This window comes from Puma concolor, chromosome D1 (assembly GCF_028749965.1).
Source record: "Puma concolor isolate L17-30 chromosome D1, mPumCon1.1.hap2, whole genome shotgun sequence".
NCBI classification, from domain to species: Eukaryota; Metazoa; Chordata; class Mammalia; order Carnivora; family Felidae; genus Puma; species Puma concolor.
In genome coordinates, this window is record NC_141676.1 from 67,646,418 (window position 1) to 67,667,452 (window position 21,035).

General features: G+C 37.7%; 1 protein-coding gene across 25 annotated transcripts in view; it reads right to left on the minus strand.

Moving 5' to 3' along the window:
• The window catches only part of DLG2 (discs large MAGUK scaffold protein 2), a 2,060,086-nt gene that overhangs the window by 438,151 nt on the left and 1,600,900 nt on the right, over positions 1-21,035 (minus strand). For 20 of the 25 annotated variants that reach the window (XM_086678450.1, XM_086678459.1, XM_086678458.1 and 17 more), the window contains one exon: positions 5,259-5,414. The exons of the other annotated variants lie outside the window; for them this stretch is intronic. In XM_086678450.1, coding sequence (XP_086534576.1) covers positions 5,259-5,414 — 156 coding nt within the window. The remainder of the gene's footprint in view (positions 1-5,258; positions 5,415-21,035) is intronic. 25 annotated transcript variants of the gene reach the window in all.

A 21,035-nucleotide genomic window follows, 5' to 3' on the forward strand; every position in this document is an offset into this window, starting at 1 on the left:
TTTAAACACTGTGGGGCTTAACTCTGGGCTGCACTTCTACTTTGAACACACTTCTTCCCTCGCTGACTGAGGAGCTCAGTATCTTTCTGAAGACTTTAAGAAAATCAGAGCCAGAGTTAGATAGTTCCTACCCTTTTTACCTTTAGAGACTCGTGTACTTCTATTATAGCATTATTATATCTAGAAGTTATATCTGATTTTGGATTTACAGACTTCGAGACAGTTAAAAGATTAAAGGCCCACATAAATTTTCTATGATTTTGCAAGTAGAGAAAGCTTGCCAAAGACAGGCCACCATAACATATGGCTGAGGTCTTGAGAGACAAAGATACTGCTCTATGTTCCAAGGCTGGGAATGGCTTGAGGCTGCCAACTTTTTCTACAAAGGGAGTGACTTATACATGCATTCCAAGCTCTGTAGAAAGTAGTTATAAGCTAGATTTGCAAATGGACCACTGAGAAGGTAATGGTAAGTTTCCCATAAATAGCTTCTTACAAATATCAGGAATTGATAAAACAAGGTATGAGAGTGGAGAACATTTCTGTGTGTATGTGCACCTTGTGCAGAAGGGACAGTGTAAAATCATGCTTGTTCTATCACTACCTCTTACTCTAGTCTGATTTTAGTTACTTTAAGATTAGGAACACTACAGAAACTGAGAGCCTTTAGCCTATATACATCATAATGCACAGCAATTACTTCTTCATTTACATGTCTTTGAACTGTTTGAGGAAAAGGATGGATGGTATCTTATTCACCTTTGAGTCCCCAGCATCCAGGATAATGCCTGGAACCTAGTAGAAATCCCATGAATATATAATCTTCAATGAGTGAAGATGTGTTATGATCATATAATATCTCAGAGTCCACTTCCTACCCCAAATCTGCCAATATACTTTAGTCTTCATCTGTTCTATCTCAGTATCTGTATATCAACTACAAAACAACAATAATTAGGACCACCTGTGTGAAAGGACAAATGAAAATGTGCCATATGTATTGAGAAAACAAAAATAGTATTCTCCTTGCCCTAGGAATATCAAAAGCTGAATAATTTACCATTCTCCCAAGTAGAAAAACCAATTACAACATCAAAAACTTTTTTTTTTTTTAAGAGAAAGATGTACTGGATAAGCAGAAGCCCCACAGCAATCCCATTTGTGTTTCACAGAGCTCTAAATTTTAGTTTGATTCCAGGCTCTGGCTGTTTCTTGCTTTCATAAGGTCTGAAAAGTCAATTACTCTAAATATAATCTGCAGCCTTAGGAGCTGACACTTTGCCAAGTTGTTTATAGACTTTTCCTTTTCAACTTCTCTGTCTTCTTTTATATGATGTTACAGAAGTAATTGTGTATACAATTAATTCATTCCTGGATGTTTGCTATCAAATCAAAGTGCTGAAAATTTGGGTATTCTTATTGAAATGCACAGAATAGAGATGATTGGCTCCCCTTGCTTCTGCTGACTGGCCTCTGTTCTTCTGAATGCTGATTAGGGATTAAGCTGGTGCACATAATAAGGGTGGTTTCACATGCTAACTTCCACAGGGCTAGCTCACATTCTAATCTATGATAGTAACATACATTCTAATCTACGTAGAGAAGATATACATTCATGAAGATACTGGTTTGAGTTCCTTATCATTATAGAGTTGAATAAGAGCTTGTCTATCTAATTCTAAGTATTCATGTACCTCTGAGATTCTACAGATTATTAAGGTCACAGAGGAAAAAGCAAGCGATGGTGTCATAAATGGAACTAGAATCCTTGAACTTTTCCCTTGAATTAAAGGCTGCATTTCAAGAAACATGTGCTCAGAGTGGTGTTTTCCATTGCAGAGGAAGTCTATAATCTCTGAAAGGAATTACTCAGTTTTCAAGAAGAACAGTTACCTAATGCATTAATAATATACTGACCATTGAGATAATTTAAGATGAAAGTGCTCATACAAAGTGAGCTCTACTCTGCTCTTATTTGTGCCCATGCATAGATTCATTCACTCCTGGGGTTGTTTTATGTATCCAGTAAGACCTGAGTAAAGCACAGCTTTAACCATGATGTGTTCCCAAAACAGGGATCTGTCTGCTTGTCTGCAGATCTTGTTTCCATGTTTATTTAGTTGTTCGATAGCTTGGAGCTGCTGCTGTGCCAGACACTGTGCTAAGTGTTAGGGGGATAGCAGTGCACAAAACAGACATAATTCCACTCAGTGAGCTTGTAGCACAGAGTGTGAGATGGGAGTTTGGTTTTAAAATCATACAAATAAACGTATAATTATAAATTGCTTGAGTCTTATGAATAAAAAAAAAAAGGAAGACAATATAATAGGGACCAGATTTTCTCTTTCAGGGAGCTTCTCTGAGGAAGTGCAATTGAAGCTTCCATCTAAGATGACCAGAAGTTAACAAGGCAAAGTGTAAGAAGAGCTTTTCAGTTTGGGGAAAGAGCATTTGTGAAGCACTTGAAATAAAAAGAGATTTAGTGCATTTTGTGAATGTGAATAGTGTGATCAGCAAAGGGAAGAGTGAAATGAGATGTTTAAGAGGCAGGCAAGGGCTAGGTCATGCAGAGCTTGGATGCTGTATTAGTGACTTTGCATTTTAGACTAATGCAAAAGAAGAGAAAGAGATGTGATCTGTATTTTTAACAGATCACCTGGGCTGCACTGAGCATAAATCAGGAGGACAACAGCAGCAACGGTGAGACCAATTAGGAGGCTATTTATTGTATGTAGGTGGGAGATAATAGAGGCTTGGGTTCAAGTGGTGGAAATAGACGTAGAGGAATGTGAATAGATTGGAGATACATTGGTTGAGAGGGAGAACAGGTTTAGGTATGAATCTCAAGTTTTGGCTTGAATAATGAGATGGGTAAATGTGCCATTTGCTGAGTTGGGCAAGTGTGAAAGGGGAGCAAAGTGGGGTGAAGTCAAGAATTTCAGTGTCAGTGTATTGATGACAATGCCACTAAAATGGGTGCATATATGTATATATAGATGTAGATATGTAGATGATTATATATGTAAATGCGTGTGACTTTTTTTTTAAATGAAGGATAAACTATGAAAAAAAAAAGAAGGAAGAGGAAAAAGAAGGGGACAGAATTAGACTAGAAAATAGAATTCCCAGTGGGGTGATAGAGGGTGAGGGTTGGAGACTGGTATATAGGATTACTGCAGGTATGTAATTTGAAAAAAGACATATTCCACATTATACCATAATTTATCTCAATTTGGGAAAAACACAAAAAGAAACCCCATAGTCTTCATAATATAAATTACAGAAAGTAAACTGAACAAGAATTATATCTGGTAGATCTACATAAAAGGTGGATTCTACAATTTGCTTATTGGTGAGTTTTAAGAGAGGGATGCATCAAAATTTCCAGTAGGATGCAAGAAATGCAACTTTTAGGGTTATCAAAAAAAAAGCATGGATTAAAAAAAAAAGATCCATTGACACTGAGTCAGAAGGGAGATGAGAAGGCAGGATAAAAATAGAGAAAGGAGAGAAAAAGTTAAATGGGTGGAGAATTTTTCCAGCAAGCAACAATGTCTCTGCCATCAGGCCTATGCTGATGCAGGTGCTAATGAACCCCTGGGTTTGAATCCCAGCCCTGCCACTTAGTCCTAGATGATCTGGGGCATGTCAGGTGATTTCCAAGCCTCGATTTCCCTACTTGTAAAATGAAGATATTGATAACATCTGTCTCATAAGATGACTATCAGGGTTACAAGAAATAAATCTTAAGAAGTACTTAACAAAATGCCTGGCACAGAGGAGAGCTCAGTAAGTGGTAGCAGACTTTGCATAGCTGATTACAGATGCCTAAATACCAGGAAGTCATTATTGTAGGTGTGTGCGCGTGCGTACCTTCTCACTTCCCTATGGCTATAGTATCTTGGCCCTCTTCGTATCAAAATTGTCTGGTTCAATGTATCAAGAAGTAGTGTTTATAATTTGTTAAAAATATAAGAAGATTTAATTAATATTTATAAAGCATTTTTAAATGCTGTTAGGCTTTAATTGTTACAAATTAGTGAAAATGCCCTGGCTGATTATGTAGCCAAAAATATGTTTTCTCATGTATGTCTAGAGATGTTATGTATAATTAAATTTGTTATTTAACTGCTCTAGAAAGACCAATAATTGACTTTTAACTTTTTCTTTGGAAAAAAACAAAAACCAAAAAACCAGAGATGATGTTCTAAGGAGACCCTCTTGACCTATCCATTTGCACTTTGAATTACTCCAAAATGCATATTTTCACAGTCCTAATTGTATTATGAAGACATATAAAGGTATTCTGAGAACATAAGTAGATAAGCACCTCATTATATGTAGGAACATCATGATTGAGATCTCCTGATTTAAACAGAATTGGAAGTACCTTATGGAACACCAGATTCTCCTTTTATTATTGTCCTCTCTCTGGGAATTTGACAATTGTGTAAAGATGAGGTTTTCTTATTTAGCATACATATACTTTAGAATACTGATGCAGACTCATACTCTACCTTTAGACTTAGGATGGTTTGTTTACAAAGTTGTGGAAAGACTCAAAACATTCTAAGTCAAATCTGAACTCAGCATTTATTTGCAAAATCATACTGAGGGCAACGAGTTACCTTCTTTAAACTTTTGTTTTCTTATATAAAATGGTAGTAACTAAATAAAGAGAATGTGGTAAATACCTACTGTAACATACCATAAAGGTTAAAATTCTTTGTGGTTAGATAGAACCAGCTAATTCTGTAGTTTGGGGCAAGATGTTTAATGCCTTAAGGAGTCAACTGAGTAGTGGTATTAATTTAATATTTTTGTTAAAATATTAAATGGCAATAACAGTACCTACTTCTTAGGCTTTGTTATGCCTGGAGCATAGTAAGTGCTTATTAAACATTATTAAAAAATGCACTGCATACATGCTCTTTTAAGCTTCTGTATGAGGAAAATAGAACTAATTAAATTCCAAAATTAATTCTTCTGGAAAAATATAGTTAATACCTTTTTAAAAATGCATGGGAACCAAGAACATTTGGAATATCATGTGATCATGTCTGAGTGCTCTGTGATCACACCAGTGGGGGAGAAAGGCAATGTTCTTAATTTCTCCCATTGCACCAAAGGAGCAGAACATCTCTCCACCGAGGAAGATGTCACGCGCAACAGAAGTGAGCAGAGGTGGATTCTACCCATTCATCCTTGTGGAAGCACATGCAATTCGAGAAGATGAAGTGAGGAAGCGCATGCAGTACCTGGTCATCTCAGAGTCAGGGAGCAGGCCTAGGTGGTAGTGGGGGTAGGGAGCTGAGAGAAGGAAGCTTTTGTCACACTCAACAGGGGAATAGTGCCTGGGAGAAGCAGGCTTATCACACAGTTTGTTCACAGTGCTGTAAACAGGTTCCGGAGGCCTGGTAATACAAGAGGAAGAGAAAGAGATGCACGGTTAGCACACGCACCGAACAACTGTGCAGTTAGCAGCATTTTGCCATATGCAAAAAGGAACACCCCAGATAGAGCCTTAGGTTTTGTTAGCCTTGGAGAAAAAGTATTTTTAAGAAACAGTATCTCTGCTTAGAAATCAAAACTTTGGCTGACATTGGGCATGATGAAAGTTCATATGCCAGATACGTCAATGGAGTCAAAGCCAATTTATAAATGCCATACCGTTTTGGATAATGCAGTCTGAAATAACAAACGTTGGGATTCTCTAACATGGCTCCTTTTAAAACTTGGGTTTCATCCTAATTGTAAACTTATAGAGACCTTCCTGAACCCGTTGGTCAGGATATCCTGTTATTTGTCACGGCACCCTGTTCATACTTCATAATATTTTTTCTGAGCATGAACTAATCTTGTTTGTTGCATTTAATTTATTATTATCACTCTCACTACACTATATTTTATGAGAATGGAGGCTACATTTATTTTGTTAACCACTGAAAATAGAGTCAGTCCACATTTCATAAATATTTCTTGTATTCATATACAAATGAATAAACGGACAAAACTTGGCATACTTATATTGCAATTTTGGGGGGTGTGGAGCTTGGCTTTACCTAGAAATCTAACTGCTTACATGATCTCAGTGATTCCTCTATATATTTATTCATAAATTGCCCCCAACAATTTCAGAGTTTTCTACCAAAAGGATAATCACTTTGGTAAAATTTCTACTAAATGAATTAATCTAGGGACACTAAAACATTATCTAAAATTGGAACATCTTTTAGTTGTTACAAACATGCATAGTAAGATCAGATAAATTTCAGCTATAACTTTAGCCAAACATGCATGTACTACATGCATAAAGTGCTTGCTTATTAAAAAAAAAAATCTGATAACTCCATACTCCACTCTTTTTAAAATATTTGTTTAAGTTTATTTATTTGAGAGAGACGACAGTATTAGTGCGGGAGGGGCAGAGAGAGGGAGAGAAAGAATCCCAAGCAGGCTCCACAGTGTCAGTGTGGAGCCCAACATGGGGCTCAAAGCCACAAAACCAGGAGATCATGATGTGAGCCCATGACATGAGCCAATCAAGGGTTAGATACTCAACTAACTGAGCCACTCAGGCGTCCCTATACCACACTCTCACACATGGTCTGATATTGCCACCATTATCTTCCATTTAAGGTAAGAATTAAAAGATCCAAATGTAAATGGAAGAACTATCCAGAAGTCTGAGTGGGAAGGTAAGGAGGAGGATAGGAAACAGGGCAATGTCCACAGGGCTAGACCCAGGTGAAGGAGAGAGTAGCCCGTTGGGGCCATGAGACATCAGAGACAACAAGTGGTGGCCCTATCCCTAAGCAAAGGTATGGGAAGTGTATGTGGTGAACTCAGCGAAGGCACAGTCCATGTTTCTGTAGATCCAGACCTCAAACTGGTCCCTAATATCTTATAGTTGCTCAGTCAATACTTCCTGAACAGAACAGGGGAGAAAAGAGGACAAGCAAAGCATTAAGAACAAACTTTACCTAATTTATAGCATTACTGTGGGCCAGTCATGGCTTAGATGCACTATCTAGAGAATTAATTTCTTCCCTAACACAATGCCTTCCATGACATACAGAAGATGCCTTGACCTGTAGAAGGGCTGAGGAGTGGACAGGAGTAATCCAGAAGCTTATTTTGTCATTCAGAATAACTATATCCCAGTGGTAACATCAGGTGCTTTATAATTAAGTTGGCTTGTTCTATCCCAGTGACTAATAAAATTACATTTACGGAAGCTAGTATGTATTCTTGTTCAGGCAAGTGTTCCATTTTCAGAAAAACCTAGTTTGTCAATTTTTGTTTATCAATTATATAGAGTTCACACAATTCACAGTGACAAACACCAGCACTTTAAAAAAAGCAGCTGCAAGATCATTCTTAAAAAGTGGGTTTTTTTTTATCAGTTTTTATAAGTAATTTACACTATGTGAAGTGCTTTAAAAGGAAAGATACTTATCCACTGAAATATGTATTTTAAAACAGTCAGATCTATACTGTTCTTGAATTTTGAAAAGGATCTGTTTTGCTTTGTTAATATGCTTAGCTTTATGAAGATTTATGTATGTTTCTGAGGGTTTTAGAGACAGAGAGACCCATGATGCCAGTCAGATAAAGAAAATTGGTTTGAGGGTCCCTGGATGGCTCCATTTTCAGCTTAGGTAATGATCTCACTGCTTGTGAGTTTGAGCCCCATGTAGCACTCTGTGTTGACAGCTTGGAACCTGGAGCCCTTTTCGGATTCTGTGTCTCCCTCTCTCTCTCTCTGCCCTTCCCTGCTTGTGCTTTGTCTTTGTCTATCTCAAAAATAATAAACATAAAAAAAAAAAAAAAGAAAATTGGCTTGAGAGATCACAGTTTTGTCTGAACCAAAAATGTGGTTATCCACACAAAACCTCATCTTGAAAAGACTTTGTATTAATAAAATGCATAACTATCAATTAAATAAGATAGGAGGAGGAGTGTATGAGCTCTCTGGGAATTATTCTGTGTAAGTTAGCACAAGAAGACCTGACACTCTCCAAATTTTCCACTCTAAAATAAGAGTTGCTGTGGCAGAGATGGCTGGATTGTCTCCCAAACATCCATTTACTCTTTTTTTTTTCTTATTAAGTGAAAGCCAATTTTCCACTAGTCACTTTTCCTGTAGTAAAACTTTATTTCTCAGCCTTCCTTGTAAATAAATGTGGCCCAGGGAAAATGTTCAGCCCAAGGTAACTGGAGCAGAAGTGTTGTGTGGGATTCTGCTGATAGCTGCCTAAAGGGGAGCTGACTTAGCTAGGACCCCTGTGATTTTGCTCTTTCCCATTTCCTCCCTCTACTGACCTAGAGCCTAAATATAATAGCTGGAGCGTCAATGGTCATCTTGGACCATGAAGCAACCTGAGGATAAAAAGAAACAACATAGACAGTGGAGCATAATGGTCACCGTGTCATTCACTGATGATAGCCAGCAATAACCTACCACTTCTGGACTTCCTACCCTGGATTTCTTTTATGTGAGATAAAATATGTTTATGCTCGTGTTGTATTTTTGTTATATAAACAGGATTTCATGTTAACAGATATACTCCTGAAAAATGTAAGAATGATAATCTAAAACAAGGAGATAACTATAGATAGGGTCTACCATAAGGGCCTGATACATTCAATTATGTCAGAGGTACATCTGTCACCTTTTGTATACACAGAAAAATATACAGAACTCTATTTTCTGGCTTTGTTTAAAGGCTGTGACTGTTTAGAGAACTCACTGTGTCTTTACTAAAAAATATTATATGTAGGGGCACCTGGGTGGTTCAGTCCATTAAGCATCTGACTCTTGATTTCAGCTCAGGTCATGATCTCATGGTTTGTGAAATCAAGCTCCACATTGGGCTCTGTGCTGTCTGTAGAGCCTCCTTGGGATTCTTTCTCTCTCTCTCTCTCTCTCTCCCCCTTACTTATAAATGCACATGTGTGCTCTCTGTCTCTCTCTCTCTCTCTCTCTCTCTCTCTTATATATACTGATCTAAACTGCCAGCACAGTGATTAAGAATAAGGGAATTGATCACTGGGTTATTTGTTTCCCATTGATCAGTTCCCTTATTCTTAAGCACTGTATATATATATATATATATATATATATATATATATATATATACACACACACACACACACATGTATATACATGTATATATATATGTGTATATATATATATGTATGTATATGTATGTATGTATATTGAGAGAGACAGAGAGAGAGCACACCTGTGACTATAGATGCTGGAGAGGATGTGGAGAAACGGGAACCCTCTTGCACTGTTGGTGGGAATGCAAATTGGTGCAGCCACTCTGGAAAACAGTGTGGAGGTTCCTCAAAAAATTAAAAATAGACCTACCCTATGACCCAGCAATAGCACTGCTAGGTATTTACCCAAGGGATGCAGGAGTACTGATGCATAGGGGCACTTGTACCCCAATGTTTATAGCAGCACTCTCAACAATAGCCAAATTATGGAAAGAGCCTAAATGTCCATCAACTGATGAATGGATAAAGAAATTGTGGTTTATATACACAATGGAGTACTACTTGGCAATGAGAAAGAATGAAATATGGCCCTTTGTAGCAGCGTGGATGGAACTGGAGAGTGTTATGCTAAGTGAAATAAGCCATACAGAGAAAGACAGATACCATATGGTTTCACTCTTATGTGGATCCTGAGAAACTTAACAGAAACCCATGGGGGAGGGGAAGAAAAAAAAAAGAGGTTAGAGTGGAAGAGAGCCAAAGCATAAGAGACTCTTAAAATCTGAGAACAAACTGAGGGTTGATGGGGGGTGGGAGGGAGGGGAGGGTGGGTGATGGGTATTGAGGAGGGCACCTTTTGGGATGAGCACTGGGTGTTGTACGGAAACCAATTTGACAATAAACTTCATATATTGAAAAAATAAAAATAAATAAATAAGAATAAGGGAACTGATGACTTCTTTTAGGTCATAAAATATTTTCATGATGATGTCATTTCAGTTAACATTGTGCCTAGGAGGGCTGATTTAATGTTCTCAGTCTGCTGTTGACTTGACAGATCAAGAAAATGATGTTACCAGTTTTCTCTAGTCCTTTCACCTCAGTAGAACTATATTTTGAAATAAATTATCAGAATCAAAGCTGGCTAAATATATGTATTAAGGAAAAAATCCTACATCTATTATACTCAAGTAAATTAAGAGGAAAAAATTTACTCTCTAAATACTACAATAAATTCAAGACAAGGTCCTGTACCTTGTCCAGTGTTGAACTCTTAAGACCTTTACCTATATACTTCTGGAATCATTTTATAGTCATAATATTATTTCATGACTCACATATTTAGTAGATTTGGTGTCGGGGGAAAGCTTAGATAACTTGAATTTTCAAAAAAGGACCTCTTATCTTTGCCTGCAGTCACTTCCAGAATTTTTTTGTGGTGGATTGAATCCTTGCCCAGGCTTAATTACTCATGATTCAAAGTCTGATCAAAGCAGAGATACAGCTACTGATAATGCAGGCTCATTTATACCTATCGTTCAGTCTTTCATCCTTTATGTATTTACATGTTTTGTTCAGTCACTGGCTATCAAGTAGACATTTCAAATCCAGTTTAATTGTGAGAAGACTTGGTATCTCAGAAGATGGGTAGATGAAAAACGTCAAAACATAACAAAACACTTGACAAAACTGACAGAACCTTCTTGCAATATTCACAATGTTCTCTTGCAACCACACAATCAGATTAAAAATAGCAGTGAGAATGTCCTTTCGAGTGGCCTAAAGATTGAGTTCATATTGGAAGATTTCTGCCTATAGATTCATTACTGTCCTAAGATTCTACCATGTGTTATGTACTATATAGGCCACAGTACATACCCAGAAAGTGCTATAAGCTATAGTCTAAGCATAGGAAATGGCACACAGTAGTTACTTGAGAAATCTTTCTTTGAATAAATGGATTTTTTTAAACCATTCTCCATTGAGAGAAATGAAAAAAAAGTATTTCTGGCTCTTTCAAGGAAGTCCTAAATTATTCTGAATCTTCTACGTACATTTAAAATCTTGGGCCATCATTAATTCTCACAGGTTATCCAGAAGGACAGAAACCCCTATGGTGTCATAAACTGGCAGCTTTAAGTGCTTGGTGTACATGGTTCACTCCATCTCCAGGGACAGGTTTTGTACACCTGCAAGCCTGGTCAGAGCAATGCCTGCCTGCTGTTCCCACAAGAGTCACCTCACAGGCACAGGGCTCCAGGAAGACTTCTCAGGACTGGGGTCCAGAAGTCTTAATGCCAGCAGTCAACATTCTTAGCATTTCCCTGCAGTGCATATTCTCTGTGACCTCTCCACCAGACAGACAAGAAACACCAGGTTATGAGCTGTTATTGGAATCTGGGTGGCAGGAACAGATGCCACCATCACTTCACATTTATTCAGTGAAGAAGTGCCATGGCGAAATGACTTCAGGCAGTGTGACTTAGCCAGTCACAAATTGAAAGAGCCTGTTTATCCTATTATAAACCTCAAAGTTGCCTAGGTCAGAAGGTAATGAATATGAAAATCCAATCTGAGGCACCTCCTGTTTCTCTTCTTTCTGTTAATGCCCCCAGAAAAGGGGAAAAGTAGTTAGAGATATTAGTGTAATCTCTAAGTGAATTTATAAACAAATCATTTATCTTGCTGTCCACTTATCAGGGCCATAGATAAATGGCTTTGTAGTCTCCAGTGTTCAGCCATCAGCATTTATTTGCATATCTATGGGTTTATAATTGCAGGCTCTTATAGCATATAATTAGCACCCCTGGCCCTTGGTGACCTCTCTTCTCTGAAGTCCATTAGCACTTGCTATGTGTTCAGCTTCCTTGGCATTTTCAATTGTTAATCCACAATGATGGTATAGACAGAGGTGCTTCATCTAACCCTCTTCTAAGAAAAACTACCCTGTCTGCAACTGCCTCTTCCCATTTGCCCCATTGACTCCAACCTGATTCAGTCCCTTACTTAGCCAAAGCGCTTAGACCTGGAGTGTGACTCTGCCTTTGCATCTAGAGCCTGTAGGACCTGCAGGGTTAGGGTTGGGGAGGAAAAAAAAAAAAAGCCTAGGCCCATTGGATTCTGCTATTAAATGTGAATAAAGGGGCAGAAAAAGAAATTATCAGCTGGTAGCATGTAGAGGGTAGCTGCAGCTGTGTCCACTATTTCTAGCGAGCCAGACTGAAGCTTCCCAAATTTTGTTGCCAAAGCGTCTAGAGGTTCCTTGAATCTAGAAAACAATCTGGGTTTACTGTCTAAGGGGCTTATTAGGGCTCATGCTATTGAATTTCTGTTGGCTTCCATATGATATTACTTGTATGATGAAAATCAACTACCACCTCCCACCATATTCCTTTATGGGAGCTTAGGTCATATCTCTTGCTTATAATCAAAATAGTAAAAATAAAACAGGCACTCTGTTTGTTTGTTTTTACTGTCCTTTTCAGATCACCTCAAATTATGCCACTCAAAGACAAAGATAAAACCTTTACCCCGTATGTGATTCCAGAGTACCTGAGACCAATACCTAACTGATCCTGTCTTTAAAATTTTATTCATTATGAATTCTTTTGCATTAATTTTATTTCCTAAAATATTGCATAAAATTATTTTTTTTTTAAGTTTATGTATTTATTTTGAGAGAGACAGAGACAATGTGAGCAAGGGAGGGGCAGAGAGGGAGCGAGAGAGTGAATCCCAAGCAGGCTCTGCGCTGTCAGCACAGAACTGGACTTTGGGCTCCAACTCACAAAATCATGAGATCAAGACCTGAGCTGAAACCTAGAGTTAGATACTTAACCGACAGAATTACCCAGGCACCCTAGCATTAAAATATTATCTTAATTACAGAGTTTTTTGGTGCCCCCTTAAATTTTGTGCCTGATGTGGTACTTTACTTGCTTCACCCTAGTCAGAACTCTGTATCAGAGACAATAAATGTTTAACACAGTGATGACAGTGATTGTGAATACTCCTCTGTATAGCACCTGAAGGTAGTTCAAATGGATATGACTTCATTCCCTTAGAAATAACAGTAACAGTGACTCACTTTATTGAGTTTTCCAGTCTCCATTAAAGAGACTGCTTTCAAAACCCAATAGCCATCTCAGGCATGGCCTTTCCCTCATTATTATTTTTTTTTTTAATTTTTTTTTCAACGTTTATTTATTTTTGGGACAGAGAGAGACAGAGCATGAACGGGGGGAGGGGCAGAGAGAGAGGGAGACACAGAATCGGAAACAGGCTCCAGGCTCTGACCCATCAGCCCAGAGCCCGACACGGGGCTCGAACTCACGGACCGCGAGATCGTGACCTGGCTGAAGTCGGACGCCTAACCGACTGCGCCACCCAGGCGCCCCAGGCCTTTCCCTCATTATACTGTTATATTTGATGCACAGGGCTCCCTCCTTCTCTAGACTATTAGCTCTCAGAGGATCAGGGCCAAATCTCATTTATCTTTGTTTCTATACAGCTTTCCTGATTGTAAGAATGTATGAATGAGGTACTGTCATAGGAATGAAACAAATCTGTGGGGTGGAGGGGTGGGGAAAAGGACTGGTACTTTTTATTCTCTTTTCCTGAGCTAGAGTTAAAAGGAAGAGTCTAAGGGGTACATAGGTGGTTCAGTTGGTTGAGTGGCCAACTTAGATTCAGGTCATGATCTCACTGTTCATGAGTTCAAGCCCCACATCAGGCTCACGGCAGTGATCCTCTGTCCTCCCATCTTTCTCTGCCCCTCTCCCTCTTGCGCACACACTCTCTCTCTCTCAAAAAAAAAGTGTCTAAAATTGCAGTAGGAAGGATTTGGGTTATATATCTGAATGCTTTTGACCATAAATCTGTCATATAGAATGATATAGATGAATCTGAAAACTGCTTAGATTTTCCAACCCTTATCCTGCTGTGGCCTTCCCTGGCAGCTCTAAATGGAAAGGTCGCATCCAGGCTTATATTCTATACAGGTCACAGAACCACACCATATAATGATGGCTGCTGGAATGCTAAGGGCTTGGGTGCTCAAGCATCTGGTATATTACTTGGGATAATTTGGAGGCAAAGGTTTGTTTTTTTTTTTTTTTAAACCTTACAAGGGTGCCCCATGTCCCCTTTTACATACAATACAGTATTTTGGGGCCAAGGAATTGGAGAAGTAAGCAAAAAAAAAAAAAAAAAAAGGATTGAATTCTAGGCCTGGGATAATTGGTTTTAAGGACAAAATTGTGGGGAGCCTAAAAGTAATTAGGGGATAAAAGAGAATACAGAACCAGGCTGTGAACTACATGGCCCAGCAGGTAAACTGGACATTATAATGAGAAGGATTAAAGAAGAGGCTGACTTCTCTTACACTGAGCAGCAAGAAGAAGAATATTAGCCATTTGATGAAGGTGCTATCACAGCTTAAAGAATAAAATAGAGAGATACAGGGAATGAATTGGTCTAGATCGTTTGTAAGAGCCCCTTCATCCACCTAATTCTAAGTACCATCAGGACTTCTGCCTCTGAGTAGATGCCTATTTGCATTATACTTCCTTAACTTTTCTAAAACATAGCTTCTTTATTTTAATGATATTAAAAAGCCTTATCTGTATACCAACAAAGTTGTAAGCTGTAAAATTATACATAGATGTAAGTTATTACAAAACAGTGTGGTGAGTGGAAAGAAACAGAGCTAGGTTTCACCATGGGTTTTCCAATTTTACTTTCAGTGGTCTGTAATTTCTTTTTTTTTTTTTTAATTTTTTTTTAGCCTTTATTTTGAGAGACAGAGTGTGATCAGGGGAGGGGCAAAGAGAGACGGAGACACAGAATCCAAAGCAGGCTCTAGGCTCTGAGCTGTCAGCACAGAGCCTGACATGGGGCTTGAACCCATAAACTGTGAGATCATGACTTGAACCAAAGTCAGATGCTTAACTGACTGAGCCACCCAGGTGGCCCAATGTAGTTTCTTAACTTCCCTGACCCTCACTCAGCATTTTCATCTGTAAAGTGGGGAGAGTAATGCTGGCTTGAGCCGGGTGTGAGAAACAAAGAATGAACATAAAGCACCCAGCTCAGTGCATGGGACTCACTGTGAGTTTACCAAATACTAGCCAATATTATCTTTATTGTTGTTTATTTTTTAAAATAAATTTGACATGTAACATTTTGCACAATGTGTTACTCTGATACATTGACATACTGTAATGTGATTACTGATGTAGTGATATTTATCACATTATGTAATTATAGTACACTATTACTGTCTATACTCGTTATACCTTGCATTAGGTCTCTACGGCTTACTTACCACTCATTACAGGGTTGTACCCTTAAATACTATCACTCTTATTCACCCTCCCCAACTCCTGGTAACCACCATTTTACTCTCTGTTTTTGTCTCAATTATTACTTTCAGGCACTTATGTGCACAGGACTGCCTAGCCTCTGAGAATGAGGCTCTCCTATCAGGTAGTCCACCAATTAGCTGGTTAATGTCTTGTGGATTCTCTACAAGAGAGTAAAACAAAATAGTAGCAATCTGTGGTTTTCAGTACCACCAAAGGCACTGCATAATTTTGCCTTCTAAAGACTCATTTTGCTCCTGATATTGGAAAGGTAATTGATCCTCAATCATAGCCCTTCAGGTTGCACTCTTCACCTGAACTTCTCAATTATTTTCATTGTCTCTAACAAGATATCATCTCCAACTCTAACTTGTAGCTGCACCTTCATAGTGAACTGTTTTCCTGTATGATTCATGGCTGTGGTATCATGTCAAATCATTGGGACATAAGTAATTTGTTATTAGCAATAGTCTATGTACCATAATCTATAAATATATACCTTTAAAAACAGAAAGTAGGATGACTTCATGATTTTCTCTATATTAACATCACTCTCAGTTATGTTTTATTATGTTTGCTTATTGAGGAGAGAAAGGGAGAGCCCAAGCTGCACCATTTAAAGTCATTTTGAAAGTTTTCAATTATTAAGGTGTTTTATTTCTTCAAAAGATTGTTGGGTTTCAACAAAGTTGGGCTCTCTCATGACTGTGGGTTATAAATGGTTCATTCAGTGTTTTATTGAAATAAGAAGTTGAAAGTTGATGACCTTGACGATGGTGTGTATAACAAGTACAGTTCCAAAGAGGACAGGACTCACCATATCTTGGTATGGGGTGAGTGTGTCCAGCTATAGTAGTATTTTTGTGGCATTCTGAAAGATTTTGAAACAAATACTATCTAAGATGCACACAGTCAGTGTCATGGCTAGACCAAAGGTTTTTGAGATTTGAATTATTTAAGGTTCATTATGTCCTACCACAGTGTTTATATTCTTATATTTTTGTAAATCTAGTTTTAAAGATTTTTTTCTTTTTAATTTAATTCATATGATAAAATGTATCTATGATAGTTATCTAGCATCCTGATGGAAAAGAATTTTCTAAGCATAAAATAGATGGAAGAAATCGCATAAAAGATGAGAGAGTTGACTACATAAAAATTTAAAACCACTGAAGTAAAATAAGATGTTATAAACAAGCAATAAGCTGGGAGAGCATCTTCTCAAGTACATTTATCAGTATTTTTAAGATGCTCCTACAATTCAGTAAGATAAATCCTAAATTTTCAATAGAAAATAGACAAAGGCATTTAACATCCAATCACTAAAACAATACAAATGACAAAGAGACATACAAACATAAATGTTTAACCTCACTAGGAATAAGAGTAATGCAAATTAAATGCTATGCACCCCTTGGCTTGTTTAAAAATAATAAAGGATTTTAAAATCGGTAAGTCACAATTTAGTTGTGGCATGGCGAGACAGACACTCATATTGCCGGTGCTATGGAGTGTTAAACTCCCTTACAACATTTCAAGAAAGCAATTTGGCAACATATTTCAGAAGTTTTAGAAGTAATCCTGCCCTTTGGTTAAGCAATTCTACTTGTAGTGTGCAATCCCAATAAGAAAATAAAAATGTGGACACATGGTTCCACAGAGAGAAACTCATTGTGGTTTGTTATAAGAAAAAATCAGAACAAAAGTAAATAATCAAAATGTCCAAAAAGGAGACAAAAGATGTAAAATGTAAGATATACCACAAGACAGTTTCTTGTTTAGCCATTAAAGATTCACAAAAAAATTCTAATGATATAGGAAAATGCTTTCTTTTACAATGTTGAATAAAGTGTGGTGCAAAAGTGTAAATGGGACTGTGGACACAGTGGACTTGAAAACACCGAATTCTCCTAAACTAAGAAAACATGAAAGAAACTGCCTTATAGAGTAGGGATTGGGGCGGGTTAAAAGAGGGTTTCTAGGAAGTGGTAATAAGCACATAGCACATGCAACGTTAAAGGGAATCTAAAAACATGTCCCATCCAGGAAGTTTATAAAAGGCTTGAGTAGGAGACAAATTTGAGAAGGTATATAGGTCTTGAGTACAAGTGTAATATCCACTGATGGGAAGTCATGGAAGTTACTGCTCTTCCCACTGAATGCAATGGAATTTCAATCATTTTTACTGTTCCTTTGTACATTCATTCATTTCACTTGATAAATATTTACCAAAAACCTACTCTGTACCAGGCCCAGAGAGAGGTATTGTGTGTATATGTATACACACACACACACACACACACACACACACACACACACACGTATAGTATACACACACACACATATATATGGTTGCGAATAAGATAAAATGTTCCCTCTGCTAATTGAGCAAAATCTTGTTGGCAAGGAAATTTGATTGCAAGGAGCAGAGAGACTTATTTGAGCTACTGCAGGTGACATGTGCATGGAAACTCAGGAAAAGCTGAAATGGCAGAGCTCTGGAAGAGTGAGATATAGTGAACTGTTATCTAGAGCATCCCCATCAAGATGACACCTTTTCTCTTTGTGCTACTTCCTTCTCCTTTTTCTGGCCATGACCTTCTCTAACTGGCATTTTATAAATGAGACGCTCTCCATCACACTGTTCCTGCTGCTCTGAGTTTCTGCTTCCTAATAACATCAACTTGCACACAACTCATGATAGACCCTGTGGCCTCCTTTTCATCATTACCTATTAGCTTCATTTTTCACTGATAGGTGTGCATTCAGGCTGCCTTTCAATTAAAAATCGCTGAGAGAGAATCTGATAGATTCAGTTCACTTTTTTTTTTTTTTTTTTTTTTTACTCAATCATGTTGCTGGTCACTGGCTACCCTTGGGATTGGCATACTTTGGGTCAAGTACACACCCTGTCCATTCGCTGGGGGAGGAGCCACCTGACCCTTTTGTTTCTGCTCTTTCAATAGAGATTCAGGCAGGGCACAGTGGTCTGAGGTGAGCTGGGCATTCCATTCCACTGGTGTCCTTAGATTTGGCCTGATGTCTAAGTAAACACACCTTCATATTTCCAGCTAGTACTGTTCAAAAATGGTACAGAGAAAAAAGTAAGGCTATTCTTTGGATGCAAATTTGTAAACAAAAAAGTCTGAATAATAAAAAAATATGGAAAACATCACAAAGGTGCCCAAAATAAGGTCCAAAGCTGAATTATCTCCCTAGGGTTTCTTTCTATTAATCATGGTATTAAAACACAATCTTACAGAACTAAATATTTACCTCTACAATAATCATTTTTTTCCTCAGAGGCTTCCAGATTATTTATATTTGTAACATCTAAACCAAAGGTTTCTGGATCTGATAAGATCTTGAGTTTTTAAATTCACACCTACATAAAAATTTGTGAAAATGTTTAGCCAAATCATATCTTCTAAAATAGAATGCAAAATGTTAATTTCACTATATATTTCTGTATGCCAATTTTACATTATTAATACAGACTCTGTAGGGGAGAAAATACTTTACACCTTTAACTGGAAGAAAGCTCAGCTTGAGTAAAACAGTAGCTCCTAGAAGGAAAAATAATGTTCAAATATAATCCTGTACTTATCAACGGGAAGGATGATGTGGCTTTAACCAAATCACTTAGATGGATTTCTTTCCCATCCCTTTGCAATGGTACATTATCCTCTATCTCATGCAGCTGTTACCATTTACTCTTCTGGGCCTCTTATTGCAAGCAGGTTATAAAGATTGTCTTGTGGCCACAGAGGAAGGATAAGACATCCATAAGAACAAGAGATTGCTGTAGCATTGCCTTTCTGTCTTTAGAGAGGACTGCCTTCTCAGAAGCACTTCTACCGGGATTCCAGACGAAGACATAGACTGAGGTCATAAATACCCTTGAGCTGATGCTTCACATTACTTCAAAATTTACATATATTGGTCCCTTCTACCAACCTTATATTTGCATATGTAATACATCAGTCGTTCCTGGTTCCTAAGAAGCGGCTCACTCCTATTTTCTCCACAAAGCCTTTTGACGCACAACTAATTGTAGATTTTTCTCTTTTCTAAACTCCCATACAGTATGGGAGTTTTTTTTTTTTTAATTTTTTAAAGCTTTTAGAATTTTTTTTTAAGTTTATTCATTTGTTTTGAAAGGAGAAAGAAAGAGAGCTCACTAGCAGGGGAGGGGCAGAGAGAGGGGAGAGAGAAGGAATCCTAAGCAGGCCCTGTGCCATTAGCACAGCACCCGAGAAGGGGATCCAAATCATAAACCACAAGATCATGACATGAGCCCAAATCAAGAGCCAGATGCTTAACCAATGGAGTCACCCAGCACCCCTCCCATACAGTATATTTTTAATGGTTACCACTTGGTTTTGCACTCTGATGTATTTTAAATGATAAAAATACTATTTACATATATCTCGGGAACTTACTAGGAGGCAGGCCCTGTGTCACATATGCTATATATATATATATATATATATATATATATATATATGTGTGTGTGTGTATATATATATATATATATATATATATATATATTCTATATCATGTCATCCTCCCAAGAACCCTAAGACATTTATAATACTATTGTCTGCAAGGCTTAGCACTGCCTGTGTGTCCTCACGTAGCTGACTTGGTGGTTGGGCCGGGCTTTGAACCTAGGTTGTCTGGCTGCAAAACGTGGGCGTGTACCATTATGTTTTGTTTTGTTTTGTTTTTTAACTCTTGTTTTTTCTAGCAAATACTCTCCCCCCCAGGGGCTAATGATATTCTTGGTCATCTTGGCAATTCCAGCTCCTATATTTAAAGGCAATAGACAATAGAACAAAGGGAGCAAGCTGAGTCTGATTGTCTAGATTCAAGTTCAGGCCCCATCACTTTTACAAGCCATGTGATCTTGGGCATCTTGTTTACCTCTATGCCTCAGTTTCTCCCCCTGTGGGCAAGAATCGTGCCTACCTCTTAGGGCCTTCTGAGTATTTGATGAAATGAGACTTAAATGGCACTTATCACAGTGCCTCACAGGTACTCAGTAAATGACCATCACTGGTATTTGAACAGGAAATCTGTCAGTGACCTGGTTTACAGGTCCATTTCTAGTCACTTTTGTGGATGTAAATTAATTCTTAAGAGAGGATTTCCTCTTGTGATGATAAAATCATGTTTAAGGTCATGCCCAGGGTTGTTGGATACAGTGAATAAAAATACAGGATGCTCAGTTAAATCTGAATTTTGAGCAAGCAATGAACAATTTTTAATATAAATGCTAATACTGCATGGGAAATATTTATACTAAAGAGCTATTCATTATTTATCATTGTTTAAATTCAGTTTAAATTCACATTTAACTGGCCATCATTATTTTATCTGATGACCAGCTGGCCCCTTTGCCTTTGAGGTCCCTTACATTGCCAATATTCTGCCTTGAAACGTACACATTCACACTGTGGTACATTCACACACATTTACTTGTTCACTTGGACTCTCCTTTTGGCTTACTGAATTCATTTGAATCAGCAAGTGTGCTTAATTTATTTTTGTACTCCCAGTGCTCAACATTATAGGTCTGTAACTATGCCTTAATTTATATCTATGCCCAAAACTATATGCAGATATATAATGTTAGATACTAATTCGATCTAGATCATATTA